This window comes from Bos javanicus, chromosome 25 (genome assembly GCF_032452875.1).
Source record: "Bos javanicus breed banteng chromosome 25, ARS-OSU_banteng_1.0, whole genome shotgun sequence".
Lineage (NCBI taxonomy): Eukaryota > Metazoa > Chordata > Mammalia > Artiodactyla > Bovidae > Bos > Bos javanicus.
Window position 1 is genome coordinate 28,159,331 of NC_083892.1, and position 18,565 is coordinate 28,177,895.

General features: G+C 41.8%; 1 protein-coding gene across 11 annotated transcripts in view; it reads left to right on the forward strand.

Moving 5' to 3' along the window:
• Positions 1-18,565, forward strand: part of RABGEF1 (RAB guanine nucleotide exchange factor 1) — a 71,165-nt gene that overhangs the window by 18,028 nt on the left and 34,572 nt on the right. For 3 of the 11 annotated variants that reach the window (XM_061401810.1, XM_061401811.1, XM_061401816.1), the window contains exon 1: positions 2,575-2,684. The exons of 3 other annotated variants lie outside the window; for them this stretch is intronic. Coding sequence is in view for 1 of the 8 variants with exons in the window: in XM_061401809.1 (XP_061257793.1) it covers positions 17,039-17,040 (2 nt within the window). In the remaining 7 variants the exon portion in view is untranslated. Of the gene's footprint in view, positions 1-1,547; positions 2,448-2,574; positions 2,685-9,510; positions 17,041-18,565 lie in introns of those variants that run through there. 5 more of the 11 variants (XM_061401809.1, XM_061401813.1, XM_061401817.1 and 2 more) reach the window with 5 other exon arrangements.

Consider the following 18,565-nt stretch of genomic DNA (forward strand, 5'->3'; position numbering starts at 1 on the left):
AATAGTCTCCACCACCACCATCCCTTCTCCCAGGGGGGAATGTGGTAGTTTTGTGCTGCTGCTGCTAAGTCACTTCATTCGTGTCCGGCTCTGTGCGACCCCATAGACTGCAGCCCACCAGGCTCCCCCGTCCCTGGGATTCTCCAGGCAAGAACACTGGAGTGGGTTGCCATTTCCTTCTCCAATGCATGAAAGTGAAAAGTGAAAGTGAAGTCGCTCAGTCGTGTCCGACTCTATCGACCCCATGGACTGCAGCCTACCAGGCTCCTCCATCCATGGGATCTTCCGGGCGAGAGTACTGGAGTGGGTTGCCATTGCCTGTTCTGAGTTTTGTGCTAGTTTGTTCCATTAATGGCCTCAACGATTAAGACCTTCTAGTGTCCTTTTTGCTAGTCCCCTCCCACACTGACTTTGGGGTTAGCCCCTTACTTGCTTTGCCCATTACCATTTGATCTCTTCTCCTTCTTCCCTTCAATTCACTCTGCTACAGCTACTCAAGTTGGTGTCAGGAGGGCCTTTGCACTTGCTGTTCCGTGCCTAAAACATTCTTGCCCAAATACTTGCATAGTACTGAGTTAGCCAAAAAGTTTGTTCAGGTTTTTCTGTATGATGTTACAACCTAAATGAACTTTTTGGCCAACCCAATGGTATAGCTAGCTCCCTCACCCTTTGCTCTAGTCACCTTCTCAGCCAGGGCTTTCTTGTTCACCCTAAAATTTTCCTCCATAGCAATGGCCACTATCCTACTGTACTATTGTAAATTATTTATTAATGGCCCCTGCACCTCTCCCCTAGAATGTAAGCTTCTCAGCATAGGTACTTTTTAAAATTTTAAATAGTCTGCTATCCTCAGCAGAGCACACTTTAGGTGTGGTAGGGGAGGGAAAATAATTTTCTCTCTGCTTTTCTGAGTTGTTGGTTGAAATCCTTATAAAATAAAAGTGACAAGAGAAAAACAAATTTATTAACATGTATCCTTAACATGTACACAGGAGTTAACCAGGGAAAAGGCTTAGAATGCCAATCTAAATATTTTCCAGTAAAGACAAAAGAGGAAAGATGTTGGGGGGGTGGGGCGCGAGGGGAGGCTGGAGACCACTTATGGAGGAGACTAGGGGAAGAAACAGAGAAGGCGATGGCACCCCACTCCAGTACTTTTGCCCGGAAGATCCCATGGATGGAGGAGCCTGGTAGGCTGCAGTCCATGGGGTCGATAGAGTCGGACACGACTGAGCGACTTCACTTTCACTTTTCACTTTCATGCATTGGAGAAGGAAATGGCAACCCACTCCAGTGTTCTTGCCTGGAGAATCCCAGGGACGGGGGAGCCTGGTGGGCTGCAGTCTATGGGATCGCACAGTCAGACACGACTGAAGTGACTTAGCAGCAGCAGCAGGGGAAGAAAAACAGGCTTAAAAGTCTGTTCAACTAATACAATTATGTAAAGTTTAAAAATAAAATGAAATTTAAAACAAACAAACAAACAAAAGCCTGTTCAACAGTTTAGGCCAGTCTCCATTGATGAGTCTCCAGTGATGTATTAGAGTTGTCCTCTGCTAGGTACAGAGAGGGAGACACTTTTATAGATGGCCATTTCCTTCATAAATGTACGTTTCCCTTAAGAAAGGTTAACTTCTAGTTTGTTTTCAGGGCTTCTGTGTCTCTTTCTCAGAATAATCCTTATGCCAAAGAAGCATATTTTGGGGTGGCATATTCTACTACCCTCCAGCATTTAGGAGTAATCTGAGGAAGAACCAATCTCCGTTTTATAAATAATGAGCAAAGACTGAGAAATTAGGCAACCTGTCCGAGATCACTGAGGCAGCATTTAGCAAACCTGGGATTCTAATCCAGATCTCCCTCCCAGACACCTTACTGCATTTTCTCTTTTTTCTTTCCCTCTTTTTTTTTCCCAGTCGTGGCTGCATTTTGTGCCATAGATGGCATCCAGAATACAAGGCAGCTGCTGTCTCCAACATTCCTGAAATGGGAATCACGGAGAACTGGATTCCATTTATGACTCGACCACTGATAGCGAGACACTGGCTAACTTTTTAACTCCTGGAGCTCAGTTACGCTCGGCTGTAAAACTGGTTTCTATATCAACCACTCTCGTTAAGGTCTTTTAACTCAAGAACTTTAAAAATCCTAAGATCCGGGTGAAGCTGTGGGATTCATGAGTTTCTCAGGCAGCCTCATTTCCTGCGGTCTGGAACCATCTACCGGCCCAAACACTGCTCTCCGAGAGCCTTGGCAGCCGCCGCCTCCCATTCCAAGCAAGAATGGGAGGAGCCATGTCAGACGGGCAGCGTCGTCCTCCGCCTACTCCTAGAAAAAGACAAGGAAACATCGGCTTCTCCGCCGGCTCCCGAACGCTCCATATCAGCGCCCCGGGATCAGGGTCGAAGCCGTCTCCATCTCCGCGCCTTTAGGCTTTGCGGCTGCAGGTATTCACGCCATCTCCACCCAGGGCGGATTCCTACGGAAACCCGCATCCTCTCGGTTAGCGCCGACGCCCCGGAAGTGACGTGAGGGCGTGCATGCGTGGCGTGCGTTCGCGGCGCCGGGGGCGGGGCTACGAGAGGGAGGGCCGGCGTGAGGGCGGGTTGTGGACAAGTACCGGCCACCTCCTCTAGCGACGCGCGGAGAGCGGCTGACCTGACGTCGGTGGAGCCGGAGGCGAGGTACGGGGCAGACTGGTTGGGGGCGAGGGCGGCGCGGTTCTTGGCTCGGGGCGGCGTGGCGGCGGCGCCGTCCCGGCGTGGGGGTGCTGGGTCATTGGTCTGGGCTGTCCACCCGGCTGGGGCCATCTAGCTCCGGTGTCTCCTGCCGCCCTCCGTCTCAGCCGCGGGGCCGGCGGCGGGGCCCTGGCCGGTCCCAGGTAGTCGTCGGCCCCCTTCATCCTCTGCCGTGCTCGAACTGCCCGTTTTGGGCGCTCGTCGCCAAGTTCTTTGCAGCCCGGCCCAACTCCGACGGGCAGACGCGCGTCTGGTTTCCTGGCCGCGTTCTGCCACAGTCCACTCCTCGCGGGATGGCTGCCCTCCGGCCGGCTCCCTCCTCACTGTCCAGTCGCCGGAGTGCCGAGGGACACCTGTGGTGGTGGCCGGCTGGGTCGTGCCCTGGGCCCCTGGGGGATCCCGTCGCAGCCCGGCCTGTCAGGGGCGCCAGGTACTTCAGGGAGCCTCGTCGGTATTGGAAAGGTCCCGGAGGGAAAGGTCCCAGAGCTGGGAGAATGCTTCTAGCGCGGGGACTGAAGACTGGTCCTAACTTTGGCCCGGTGGTTGAGGGCGAAGTTGTGGGCCTGGGTCTTTAGGAGGAGAAGTCCCTGCTTCCGAACTGTCTGGGAGGAGATGCCCATCACGGAAGTTTAGTTGGCAGGGGGGAAGAGAGTAGGTCAGAGCCCTGGTGATGTCTCAGCGCCAGTGACCAAGCCCTGTGGTTGAGAAATGTGTCAGTGGGCGCTGGGCCTCGCCTTGCCGTGAGATTGATTAGGTGTCAGGAACATTTGTCAGGATGAGTTTACAGCATCACCTGGGAAGTAATTTTTTGGATCTGGAGAGTTTTGTGTTTTGTGTGTAAAAATAGTTGTACTTTTTTTTCTGTAAATCTAAAACGGCAAAGCAAACCCCCAAAAGTCTTATTAAAGTTACTAATTAAAATAGTTGTACCAAGAAAGCTTTCCAGAGATCCCCAAAGATTTTGATTTAATCCATTTAATGATAAATAACGATAATTTTAAGAGTTACTGGTTCTTAGGTGGAAGATTAAGAAGTATTCAGGATTTGAACATGTATGGACCTCCCAAGCAATCATTTTCTTCTCTCTAGAAGTTAGCTACTTCAGGAGAGGGGGACAGCGGAGATACAGTGTGGTGAGCAGAGTGAGCTAAGAGTAGGGGCGGGGTGGGGTGGGGACCATACCCCAGGTGCCCCGAGGGACTGCAGGGTGTGGGGGGAGGTACCTGGGAATATTTTTGGAAATGTCCTGAAGAATGAGTACTATTCAGACTGACAAGGTGGAGTGAGAATTTTAGGGGTCGTGGGAATGTGGGGGTGGGGCAGCTAAAGGAGGAGAGGAGAGTAACTCCCCAGGAGGTGGTTTTTAAAAGGGAAAAAAATGCAGAGAGAGGGGCAGAGATGCAGGAGTTTCCTGGGCCTTTTCTCTGACAGTGACAGAACCAGGGAAGGATTTTGAGGTGGGTTATTTTATTTGCCTGGTTAACATGGAATTTTTATGTCAGTCTTAACAGGCTGATCAGGATCGTGCTTGATTCTGGGCTAGCTTGTGTTTTGAGTGTTTGAATGGAATTGTCTGTTCATTTACTAATTGTTTGAGTGTGTCTGACCTTGCTTATTTGTACACTTCTATAAACAGGAATTCTGCTTTTATCTCTTTGCATCTCAATCCAAGTCAGGCATTCACTGAGTGTTCCTGGAGGACTTGAGACATCATGGATTTCTGATGTTGATTTTCAGTGAAAAAAAATTAATCAGTATTTATTTAGATAGCTACAAATAGAAGGACTAAGATCTTGTTTTTATTTACTTTTGGCAGTCTTTGGCTAGAAACAGAATTTCTGTCTTGACAATGCAAGTTTCACTTTTGGCACATGTGTTTATATTGGTTGCAAAGTAGGCATCTCCAGCAGAGATGACCCATGCCTAAAATATTGGAGATGTCTGTGTAACATTCTTGTCTGTCCTGTGACTTAGAATAGAAATGCTATTAAGTGGCTTCTTAACCCAGCGCTGACCCTAAAAAAAAGTTTCACAACAGAGGCCAGGCATTTTGAAAGTCATGTTAAATGTTCATTTTTGTCCTAAAGAATTGTGGAAACATTATGTATATTGTTTGTTTGACTGAAATGCCTTGAAATAATCTAAACTGTTGTTGAGTAAACACTTAGGAAAAACAATAATAGTTGACTCATCTTTTTCCCACATACTATTATGTAGCTCTTATTTTCTCTGTTTGTTATTTGGATAAAGCTCCTAACATGCCTTAAGAAAATGCTGTACTTTATGGTGCTGCTTTCAAGTTACCCCATGAGATTCCTGTTGTTGCTGAAGTTACTATCGGTGGGATAGGAAGCGTAATTTTTATTATGTAGTAAAATATTTTTTTTACATCTCTGGTAGCATAGCTTACTTGTTTATGGTCACTAGGTGGGTGAAGGACTATAATTATAATCAATTAATTAGATAAATTTATAGTTAGAAGTTATGATCAGAATGTTAAGTATGAATGCATGATAGAGTAAAATTTTACCCACTAAGAGAGTCTTAAGCTTTTTGTTTTCTTCAAATGACAGCAATGAGATTTCTGAAATCCCTGAAGCATGAATGCAGCAAGAGCATTTATGGCTCTAAATTCCATGCTGTTTCACAGTACAGAACGGTTGGCAGCATCCCCTGTGCTAGGCAGAGGGCAACCCGAAGGAGCTGGATAGAAATTTTATAAATCATTTTTGAAGCTAGTTGGTTCAGTTCTCATTCGGAGTAAATATGCAAATACACCTGCATTTGTGGTGATTTCATCTGTATTTTAAAAATGACTTTTGGGGGATTTTTACAGGGGATATATTTGCAAATTTCTGTGTGCACCCCAGTTAAAAATACATAATGAAAGTGTCCTATTTTGATAGTTCCTCTGTTGTTAGACTTTCCTAATTTTAAATATAACGTTGGTTACAACACTTGGTTTTGTTCTTTGGGAGCTCAAGAAAGATAATGCCTCTAGAAACTGAGCTCATAAATGTTTATTAGTGGAAGAAAATATCTTCTTGTGCTCTACTGTTGTTTTTTTTTTAAGTGGGGCATATCATTTGCTTGTATCACACCTTGTTCCCAAAAGGATTCATAATGATTTGCAAAGATATGTACAACTAACTGTTGGAAACAGAAAAAGGTGATGAATTCAGGACTGTGGGAGGAAAATGAAGGTGGAAACAGAATTGAGATCTGTACACAAAGTACTTGGACTGAAGTCTTAAGTATTTGTTAGAGGGCCCCAAATTTGACTGCTTTTTAGTAGCCAGTTCAGAAAGAAATGTAATCAGTTGCATGGTTCACTGACCATAAGATAAGACCCAACTTCTGCTTTGGATTCCCAAAGACTCCTTGTTCTGAGAAACCCCTTAACTGCATCCTTAAGTAGCATGCATTTCAGAGGCCTGTGTTGTGTTTTACTTTGTTTTTTAGTAAAATTCCTCACTGCTTCATTGTGTAGGTTAATGACATAAGATCAAAACATAATTCAATAAAAACAGTTCTGGTCCTGGCAAAAAAAATGTGGACTAAGCACTCAGCTCCTGAGACTGATTTAATTTAAGGATCTGTTTTACATTATCTAGGTGTGTAGATGGGGATGACACAGTTTTCAGGTTACCTTTTGTAAGTATTTTGTTTCTCCGTGGAGCTTTTTAATTAATTTATCAGCAGTGAGGTTTGGGTTTGTGCTTCCTGACAAGTTCTTTGAGTACATATATTTTTTGTGTTGTTGGTTAGTCACAGAGCCATATTTTTATCAGGCATGCTTTATCATGGAGGGTATGAAAATGGAGGAGACTGCCAAGGATAAATATTTAAATAAAAGTTACCTTGCCTTCACACATAGATAAGCTGAGGAAATACCAATGAGTACCAAGACTCATTGCTGGAAGTAGGTTTCGGGTGTTAGCTTCAACACAGAGAGCATTGGCTTGTGAAGTCCAGGCATGTAATTTATATTTAAGAAGGGAATCAATCCACTCGGCTCATCCTAGGTGTAGTGTCCAGTAAATTAATATATCTGCCTTTTCCTCAAGCTAAAAAGTTGACCTTTTAAGTAATTAGTTCAAACTTATCAAGTGCTAGCATGAGCCAGGCATGTGCTGATAATGCTGTCCTTCTCCTTTATTTCCTTTCTTAAAAGAAAAATATAAAGAAATGTGATTCAGAGCAGTAACTTGTTCCAGGTCATACAAGAAGTGATGGAGATTTGAACTCAGGTAAAATTTAACTTCGGTAATCTGACAGACTCAGTGGTCCACACCTGTGACTTTCTACTATAGTACTTGAGGTGGGCTAGTCTGGGCCTACACATGGGGCTACACGATACTCTCAGTAGAGGTCAACACACTGGCAAGTATTATAACCCATCCCTGCAAAAGGGCCTTGAACCATTCTGAACCTTCATCCAGAAAATGAGCTGAGAGCTGCAAGTTCAGGGCATTTGGCCATAGTCTGTACATCTGGGAAAAAATACACCTTCTAGGCATCTGTCAGGATTAGAGAAATGGGGATATTATTTTATGCATTTGTGTACATCTGAAATGCATATACTTTTTTTTGTTGTTATAAATTTGTGTCTTGAGAGCAGGAAAACCACGATTATATAGTTGTAAAGATAGTGTGCCGTTCTGAAAAGAGAGATCTATATTTATATTTTAGAGACACATTTAGGTTATACTTTTATAGTGATACTGTGAGGTGTTATTATTGTTATGTTATGATATTGTTATGTGTTATTAATCTCATTTTGTGTTTTATTAGGGATTGTATTGCATTTTAGATTTGTACAGATAAGTAAACCATTATTTATTGTGAGTTTTCATATGAGACTATTCCAGTTTAATTTCACATCATTTTATTTTGAAGTATTATAATATAGTTCCTCCAGGATATTGTAAATTGTGACCTAGCCTACGGAACTAAAGAGTAGAGAACATCCTTATTCATCCTTGATAGTAAACAATGGGTGGAACTGTCCTTGTCTAAATATAGTTATGTAACATGGTGTTTCCTTAATTGCATTTCCATAGTACTTTTGTCATTGTAGTTAAATAGGTTCCTGAAAAATTAGTTGGGTTAGTGACCTAAGTTTTGAATAGGATATTATAAGAAGAATACAAAATAAAATTGTGAAAACAACAAAAAAAGTAGGCTGATGAAACAGTGTCCAAAATCCATTCTAATTAATGTCTTAGGAAGTAATATGCTTGGCTTTTACTTAGTGAATTGGATTACATTTTTGTTTATAGAAATTAATTAGCCTTTGTGGTTGGGACAGTAGTGTGATAAGTGTGTAGATTTCATTTGTCTGGAGTTTCAAATGTTGTATAGTTGTGAATGGACACATCTTAAATATCATTTATAAGCAATAATTAGATGGCAAAGTATTTTCATACCATATGCTAGCTGCTGATACCTTTACAGAACATCATGTGATGTTTACAGAACACCTGCTCCAGGACATAGAATGTCTGATGAGAGACAATATTGCAATTCAGTATTTAAGTCCTTGGAATGTCAGCTGTATAAGGGAGACAGCACTTTCTCCCAAAGCCTACTTTCATTTTATTTTTTAAAACTTTTATTTATGGCTGTGCTGGTCTTCATTGCTACAAGTGGGCATTCTGTAGTTGTGGAGAGTTGGGGGCCGCTCTGGTTGTGGGCTTGGGCTTCCATTGCTGTGGCTGCTTCTGTTGCAGAGCACGGGCTCGAGGCACGTGGGCTTCAGTAGTTGTGGTGCATAGGCTTAACTGCCCTACGCATGTGGGATCTTCCTGGACCAGGACTCAAACCCGTGTCCCTTGTGTTGGCAGGCGGGATTCTTAACTGCTGGACCACCAGAGAAGCCCCTTTATTTTTATCTTTTATTGACATATAGTTGATTTACAGTGTTGTGTTAGTTTCATGTGTACAGCAAAGTGAATCAGTTTTCAATTTCTTTTCCCATATAGGCCATTACAGAGTACTGAATAGAGCTCCCTGGGCTATACAGTAGGTCCTTATTAGTTATCTGTTTATAATATGTGTGTATGTAGGTCCCAGTCTCCCAGTTTATCCCTCTCCTCTTCTCCCCCCTGGTAACAGTAGGTTTGTTTTCTGCATCTGTGACTATTTCTGTTTTGTAAATAAGTTCATTTCAGGAGCCTACTTTTATTCTTATGTGTGCTTGAGGACAGATTGCAGGCAGATTTTGTTGTTGATGTTACCCGTGAGAGGTTGTAGGCTATTTCCCTAAAGAAGAATTTTTACCTTTTCAGTACATTGCCTTTTCAGTGTGTGTGTGTGTGTGTGTATGTGTGTGTGTTTATGTTGTCTTCAACTATCTACCTGTTATTTCATGATTTTAAAGTGATTTTAATATTTTGTGTAAGCATTTCAGAACTCACCATAAGGTACATCAGATCAGATCAGTCGCTCAGTCGTGTCCGACTCTTTGCCACCCCATGAATCGCAGCATGCCAGGCCTCCCTGTCCATCACCGACTCCTGGAGTTCACTCAGACTCACGTCCATCGAGTCAGTGATGCCATCCAGCCATCTCATCCTCTGTCGTCCCCTTCTCCTCTTGCCCCCAATCCCTCCCAGCATCAGAGTCTTTTCCAATGAGTCAGCTCTTCGGATGAGGTGGCCAAAGTACTGGAGTTTCAGTTTTAGCATCATTCCTTCCAAGGAAATCCCAGGCTGATCTCCTTCAGAATGGACTGGTCCCTTGTAGTCCAATAGACTCGCAAGAGTCTTCTCCAACACCACAGTTCAAAAGCATCAATTCTTCGGCGCTCAGCTTTCTTCACAGTCCAACTCTCACATCCATACATGACCACAGGAAAAACCATAGCCTTGACTAGACGAACCTTTGTTGGCAAAGTAATGTCCCTGCTTTTGAATATGCTATCTAGGTTGGTCATAACATAAGTGGGTTTTATTGCACTGCAAAGAAGACTGGTATTTAAGCTCCATGTTACTTTGTAGTTCTGTCCTTCTTTGAGCTGTCATAGATTTCCTAAACAAAATTGGTTTCAGCCAGTGTGTTCTTAGCTCCCAGTGATGACTAATTTCTAACCGCTTGGCTCACATTAGAATTTTATTTAAAAAAATAAAAAGAGTTTTCTTGGTGGCTTGACACTGTTATCCTGAAATCATTAGTAGTGCTTTTTGCCTTAAAGTCTACTTTGATAGCAGTATAGCTTTGCTTTCTCTTGATGAATGTTGCCTGCTGTATCTTTTTTCTATCCTTATATGTTTCAACCTTCTTTATCCTAGAAAAGCATCATGAAGTTAGATTTAGTTTTTTATTTCTTTAGTCTTACAATTTTAGTCTTTAAATTAGAATTTTTAGTCTATTAGTGTAATTGTTACTATATTTGGAAATTTGCATTCTTTCCTCTTAGTATTACTTCTACCCTGTTTACTCTCTCCTCTCCTTTTGGAACTCTAGTTACATACCTGGTAGACTTTTTCACAGTGTTCCCCAATCTGCTCCTTTTTCTTTTTTTTGGCCACACCGTGTGGCGTGGAAGATCTTTGTTCCCCCACCAGGGATCAAGCCCGTGTCCCCTGCAGTGTAAGTGTGGAGTCTTAACCACTGGACCACCAGGAAAGTCCTTGATCTGTGCCTAAATCTACCCTTTGAATTCTTAGGTTTAGTTAATATACTTTTCAGATCTAGAATTTCAATTTGATTCTTATAGATTCCAGTTCTCAGTTGAAATTCTTCATCTTTTTATATGTTCTTTCCTTTCTTCCCCTGTTTTTTAAAATAGGAAATTTAAGCCATTGTTATTTAAAAGTCTTTCCGTTAACTTCAATGTCTGGATTATCTGAACATCTGTTTCTGTTTTTTCCTTTTGGTTTTTAGTTATAGGAATGCTGAGCATTATGAATAAAATGAAGTTCCAGATGCTTCTGCTCTTTTTCAGAGAGGAAATCCCTCATCCTTTTTGCTAGTCAGGTAGAGTAGGGGCTCATCACCTAATCCTGTTAGGGGCTGAGTTGATGGTTGAGATTGTGTTGCCGGTTTGGTACGGCAGGGATTCTCTTTAGTTTGTCTTTAATGCTGTTTGCCTTTAATGTTAGCAAGTAGCCAGCCATCCAGGGTTTCCAACTGATACTCTCATAAATTCACAGGGATCCCTCCTCCTGGTAGCTTCTCTGCTCTAATCTTTGCTGAGGGCAATGAGGTTGTTGAAAACTCTACTCTTGATTTTCAGGGGCTTTTGGTTTTGTTTTGAAGCCTTCTTTGTGCAACTGCAGAATTTGGTAAATGTCTTCAGGAGATGGCCAGCCTTTTGTCAGGCCCGGTTCTTCCAACTCTCCTCTTTCACTGGGATCTTGACCTGTGGAGTCTTGCTTTTCATCTCTACCAAAAGCTCTCATGGTTCTTCTGCAGAAGGAAAGTCTTGATTCTCAGCTTTTTGCCCCAGAATCATCAGTACGTCATTTGGATTCTCTGCAGTTCTTCCCTTTTCCCAGAATCTAGAGCCTTCTAGTCTTGGTTGCTTCCGCTGCTTTCTGATGCATTTAAACATTGGTTTTCAAAATGTTGCTGAATTTCCTAATGCTCAGCAGCAGTGTTGGTCTGCCACAAGCTACTTGGTCATATTCAGAAAAGAGTTTCCGGCTAGGAATGAAGTTATAAGACGAAATTAATCTTTATAATTGTGGTGCTTACTTTATAGCCAGGCTCTGTCTATGGAATTCTCCAGGCAAGAATACTAGAGCAGGTAACCATTTCTTTTTCCATTGGATACTCCCTACCCAGAGATCAAACCTGGGTCTCCCACACTGCAGGCAGATTCTTTATTATCTGAGCCATCAGGGAAAGTTACTTTAATTTAGAGCAGTGGTTCTCAAGGAGCTCCTAGCCACATCACCTGGAAACTTGTTAAGAATGCAAATTCTCAGGCCCTCCCTACCCCCAGACCACCTGAATCTATGTTGTAACAAGTCTTCCAAGCATGATACTTACGCATGCTAAAATATGAGAACCACTGCCTTAGAAGTTAGTTGTTTGGCTGTTTAAGTTTCTCCTACCTCCTACAGTTGAACGCTAGAGAGTATATAGGGGTGTTAAAACCAAAATTTAGCCGAGTAAATGAAGATCTAATTGGCTTTAGCAAATGATTCATGAATCAGGCAGCATCTCTTCTGACAAAGAGATACTTTGAGAGGTTACACAATGTGGAAGGCTTCTATAGTAAGCAGCAGGGACAGGAAAGGAAGTCATCATCAGCAAGGAAAAATGAAAGTTCATTGGAGGAAAGTAAAAGCTCAGGTGACCCTAGCTTCTCATTGGTTGAGCTACAGCATTTTCTTTTGGCTGGGCCGGTTGCTGGGAAAGAAGGAAGTCTTTCTCTTGCTGATGTAATAAAGTAGTGCACTTCCTGTTTGGAAGTGCAAGGTACATCTCTTCTGTTGCAGTCAGTAACTGACGTTCTTCCGGCAGGGTAATTGATGTCTTCCTGTCTGAGGTAATTGATGATGAGGATGATGAGGGAAGTAGTAGCACGTGAGAGCTCCCTTTACAGGCCTTCCTGATACCCATTTTAGTTAGATTTTCTTTTTTAAAAAAATTTTTCACAAGGGACAAAAGGGAAAGAAAACTCTCTAAGCAGGTACTTTGTGAGTCTTATGAATAAATCATTTAATAAATCTAGAAGATACCTATTGAGTACTCATTCTGTTCCTGGTGCTGTGTTGTCTACACACATGGAATGGACAAGTTAGCAAGTAAATGTAATAGAACATGAGTGTTGTAATAGCTGTAGTTATAAAATGCTCTAGGGAGACTTCCCTGGTTGAGAATCTGGCTTGCAGTGCCGGGGACTTGGGTTTGATCCTTGGTCAGGGAACTAAGACCCCACATACTGCCACAGAACAACGGAGCTGGTGCATCGCAACTGAAGCTTCCTTGTGCCACAGCAAAAGAGCCTGCAGCGAAGATCCCATGTGCCGCAACTAAAACCTGACACAGTCAAACAAATAAGTAAATAAATCTTAAAAAAAAAAAAAATGCTATAGGAGTCAGAGAGATGGAATTATTCTGTCGGTGGGGGAAGGGGAGTCAGACATTTGAAATAGGGTGGGATTTGAAGGCAGATGAACAGAATGGTATTCTAGACTTGTTCATGAATAGGATGACTGTGTACCTTATTATCGAAAACACTTTTGAGAACCAAAGGGATGCTTTTATGCCAGGGCTGTTAATCATTAACTGGGATGTATGATCAGCCTATTTATAAAGAGGAAGTGATGCTGTGGATCCACAGGTCTGTGTCAACTAGTGAAAGACTCATTTCTTTCAGTTATTTCTGGAATTTACAACAGTTCTAATTGGTTTACAGGACTGCTGTAACAAATTACCACAAAGTAGGTGCTTAAAACGACAGAAATTAATGGGTTTTTTGGTAGTTCTGGAGGCTAAACGTCTAAAAGCAAGGGCCATGCTCTCTCCGAAGGCTGTAGGGAAGATGGTTGCTGCAGGCCTTGGAGTTTCTTGGCTTGTAGCTATGTTCTTCCAGTCTCTGCCTCTGTGGCCACGTGGCCTCTGCGTGTTTCTGTGTCTCCCAGGGCCTTCTGTAAGGATACCAGTCATGGGATTTAGGACCCACTCTAATCCAGTATGACTTCATGTTAATTACATTTGCAAAGACATTGTTTCCAAATCTAGTCACATTCACATTATTGGGGTCCAGCTTGTCTTTTGGGAGGTCACAATTCAACCCATAGCAGATGGGATTGTTTTAGCAGCTTTTGAAAGTTTCTGCAGTTTAATTTATTGTTACACAACAAGGCATTTTTCTCACAAGCTTAGAATATAATACAAATATTTATTTGACTGAGCCCTCTAACAAGTCTGAATAAATACATCTCATTCCAGGCAGTTGTTTTTTGTACTTCTCTTATCTCACAGATACATGTATGTCTAGCCCAGTGATAGCAACTGGCGAAGGATGAAATGGCTGCAGCAAAGCTAAAATGAAGGTATAATTTTGCAAAACCAAAACCCTTTGATCACTGAAGCCACCTTTACATATTGTAGTTTGCTGTTACTTCGTGTTACTGACCAGTTGAGAAATGGCTGCTTCTGTGGAAGAAGAAGGGATAGAGCCTGGTAGAAGTAGACCTGAGCAGCCAGGTTATTTTGTGTGTAATTTTGAGCTACTCACCTCGGGAATGGCACGCTCAGATTGGAGTCATAATTTCACTTCACTGACGAGGGTGTGACATACAATAGAAGATTGTTGCCTGGAGTTCATTCCTTAAGAATGCTGCTCTGCTAGCTCTGCTCATTTTAACAACATAAACTGTACATTATACTCCATGGGGTTGATTATTGTTTGAAAGTATTTGGGTGTTTGGATACTTTGTCTTGTTACATTTAACAGTGGAACTCTGCCACTAATTCTCTGTGTGACATTGACATTCATTTTGGAGGCAGTGTATTTCATGCTATGAAAGTCAGTGAAACATGTATACAGTCTTTGATTAAACTTATAGTATCTTCATAACATGTAAAGTCAAGGACTGAAAGAGGACATAAAAAGAGCACCTGTTAAAAGAAAAAAAGATGTCAGAGAAAATGAACAAAGAACAGGAACAGTTTAATTCTTCAGAGAAAGCATGCTAATGACCAATAAGTATCTATAAAGATGGTTAATTTAAGGACATATGTGTTAAAACAAGAAATGCGTCTCCTTTTTTGCCTCTCAGATCGGCAGTGATTAAAGACTAATAATGTAGCTTTTCTGAGTTTTTGGCAAAGTAGATCATTGTAGGTGGGAATGTAAATAGGTATGACCTTTTTGTAAGACCAGTTTGGGGATATAAATCAAAGTTTACAAGGCATACACCCTTTGACATTCCACATCTGTTCCTAGGAAGCGATTTCCATTTTGCGAATGGTCTGCTCAAATCCTTAGATTTATAAATTTTATTAATATAATTTCTAAATATGATAAAATACTCTCTTGTCCTCTTTACTTAAAATAGTCTTCCTGGTCTCTTATTTGCCTTTGTATTTTGGTTCTAAGATGGGACCTTTTAAAAACTAGGTAGATGTTTCACTTTAGTTATTCAAATCTGTTTCCTTTCTGATTTCTCCTGCAGCTTGTAAGCTTAGATAGCCCTCGCGTCTTTAGAAGTTTCATAAATACTTAATTTTAGTTCTTTCTATTTTTTCACTTGTCTTTAAAGAACTTTAACTCTTTATGGTACCTTTAGTTAACTTTGGGGGGTACTAGATTGCTGACCAGTAATTCCAACATTGTTTATTGAACATTCTTCCCTTCTCCTTCCTCTAATTATTATATTAGAGGCACAGAATATATTAAATATTATATTAGTAATAAATTATTTTATGTATTAGCAATTCATTTGGGGGTCAACTGTAGTGACTTGCTAGTTCTGTTGCTAAGTTCACACTGTTTCAACTAGTTTGCAGAAAATTAAAATTTAGTAAATTAAATTAATTTAGAATATTTTTTAAAATTCTTGCCTATGTATTATTGCTGATAAAACATGGAATTTTTTTTGACTGTGTTATTTGGTATGTAGAATCTTAGTTCCCTGACCAGGATTTGTCACTCGCCCTGTGCAATGGACAGTGGAAACGTGGAGTCCTAACCGCCGGGGAAGTCCCCAGATATGGAATAATTTTGTCAAGTTCAAAAGAGTCTTTTGGAATTTTATTGTTATTTATAGAAAACTTAAAAATTTGGAAACATTTGCTCATTTATAAAATATTTAATTTTCTCATACTGTGTCTTGGTATGTCTTGCCAACTACTTAAGCCTTCTTTATATCTCAGTATTTTTATGCAGATGAATAATTACTTTTTACATATACATATACACACACACACACACACACAAACACACACAGCCAGCCGTGTGGCATGTAGGATGTTAGTTCCTCAACCAGGGATCAACTCCCCAGCTCCCCCCGCCCCCGCCCCTGCCCCAACACAGTGAAAGCACAGAGTCTTAACCACTGCACCTCCAGGGAAAGTCCCTAGTTTTCTTATTAAAATAGTTCCTAGATGTTTTTACATTTTGATACTATTAGGAATGAGATCTCTTTTTATATTTCCTAATTTATAGTTAGGTTATTATAAGAGTTTCATAGATTTCATGTACACATATGTAGCTTTTTCATATAAATAAAAATTCATTTATGAAATTTAGTAATTTTAAAATTAATTCCTCAATGTTCATAGTGTTTTAATTTCTTCTTTCAGGGCTTCTAGCTATATAGTCACATTTTCTAGACAGTAAGTGCTGTGAGAAGTGAAACATTATTTTTACTTACATTTGTATCCTAGGTGCCTGTTATATCGTATAAATCAGTATATAAATATTTGTTGAATAAATAAATGAGGTCATGATGAGTAGAGAAAGCACTATGAGAACATAGTGGCTGTCTTGGAGTAATGGTTTCTTTATTTTCTATGGGTGTATATATCTTAGGTTTTTTAGAGCAACCATCTTTTACTTGTGTAACTATAAAAAAAAAAATAAATTTAAGGGGAAAAGCTTAACTTTAAATTCTGTTTAACTGAGGTTCAAGGACAGTTTATTGTTTTAGTAGAGTTGATTGGATGTTTTCTGTAAATCCCAGGTGCGTTGCCCAGAGGAATGATCTGTGAGGACATGACATTGAACCTAAGAAAAGGAAGCAGGCCTCTCACAAGGAAGATAATGGGAAACTACTCAGATTTACAGAGTATTTTTTGGTTTGGTTTTACGAAATGAACCTGGTTTGCATGCAGAGCCTTAAGGAACAACAGACACACCTCTGTGGACTCTGTAGTCCTCTGGCCCTTTTCAGGGTACTCAGTGCAGATTGAGTCCTAGCCCTGCGGCAGAACTCACAGCAGTCTCGGCTGTCTCAGCAGTAGAGATCTTTCTTACTCCATCCTCCCTGGTATGAGTAGGCCAGTTGAATTACGCGCTTTCTATGCCCAGGTTGCTCAGTATAAGTCTGCTTGGTGTGCAGAGCTCGGACAGGAACTGGGTGTGCTCCCCCTGACCTCCCTCCTGGGTGTAGTACTGATGGTAGCTCACCTCTGGGTTGTGGCCCATCTGGGAAGGGATAGGTTTTTCTGCCCAGGAAAGACAGAATTGAGTCTCAGAATTGATCTCCTGTGTTTCTCCCTAGCTGAAGAGGGTATGGCGTCTCTGTAGCTCTGATGTCTAACCTGGATGTGCTGACTGTACCTGCTTTGCCCACCAGAACAGCTTCATTACCACTGCATAACCTTTGGATCATGGGATGTACGTTCTTTTTGGTGGCTTACTTGCTTGCTTTGTTTTCCATACTTAGTAACAGAAATGATCTGAGTGCTGTGTACAACTATCTGATACACACTGGTTCAATCATGTTGTTGTTCAGTCGCCCAGTCGTGTCCTACTCTTTGTGACCCCATGGACTGCAGCACACCAGTCTTCCCTGTTTAGTCATAGGTGTTTTTATTTAATAGACTTTAAGTGGAATGTTTTTTTAAAGTTTTCATTTTAAATTACAGATTAGCAAGAAGTTGCAAAAATAATCTGGAGAGGTCCTGTATTTTTTTTCACCTAGGTTGCCCCAGTGGTTATGTCTTGCGTAGCTAGCTGTAGTACAGTTGTAGTAAGTTGACATCTTTCGATGTGTATTATAGTTCTATGCCATTTTATCACATACGTAGATTCCTATAACCACCACCATAGTCAAGATACTGAACTGTTAGCACTAAGAACTCCCTTATGCTATCCCTTTGTAATCACATCCTGTATGGGTAGACCCTAGGACTGTTCCCCAGGTCTTGTAATTCGCAGAAGGACTTGAAGATCTCCTGTATTGTTGGTTGTTTTATTGCAGTGAAAGCATACAGTGAAACGGGATGGATGATGGAAAACAGTGCATTGAGCAGAATTTGGAGGATACCAGATGTGACCTTCCAAAAGTTGTCTCCCAGTGGAGTTGACAGGATGCTTTTAATCCCTCAGCAGCAAACTCTAGCTCCAGGTGTGAAATTTTCTGTTGGGGAAGTTCGCTTAAGACTAAGATTCCAGGGTTTTTGTTGGAGGCTGGTCACACAGGCACAAGCACCTTTATGACTGACCCCCAGAAGGAAAGCAGTATTCCCCGGGCCTTGCACAGTACACGCCATGCAGTGCGCAGTCTGCACAGACTGTTTAGGCAGGTTGGTGCAATGTGGATCAAGACTACGAACATACAGAACACCCTGATCAGCGAGTCTGTACGGGCGCTCACTCTTAAGACCTCAGTTCCCAGGAGCTGACCAAGAGTCAGCCACACAAGCAGGCCCTTCTGAAAATGAGAATGTGCGTGATTTGAGCAACTCAGGCCTGCTTGGTTAACTTCCTGCATACCTTTCCTTACCCTGCCTTGTTAGAAATAGTATATGGAGAAATAATTGTGGGCCTGGGGTGGAGGTGAGGCTTGGGTTGGTTGGGATCAGATCAGATCAGATCAGATCAGTCGCTCAGTCGTGTCCAACTCTTTGCAACCCCATGAATCACAGCATGCCAGGCCTCCCTGTCCATCACCATCTCCTGGAGTTCACTCAGACACACGTCCATCGAGTCAGTGATGCCATCCAGCCATCTCATCCTCTGTCGTCCCCTTCTCCTCCTGCCCCCAATCCCTCCCAGCATCACAGTCTTTTCCAGTGAGTCAACTCTTCGAATGAGGTGGCCAAAGTGCTGGAGTTTCAGCTTTAGCATCATTCCCTCCAAAGAAATCCCAGGGCTGATCTCCTTCAGAATGGACTGGTTGGATCTCCTTGCAGTTCAA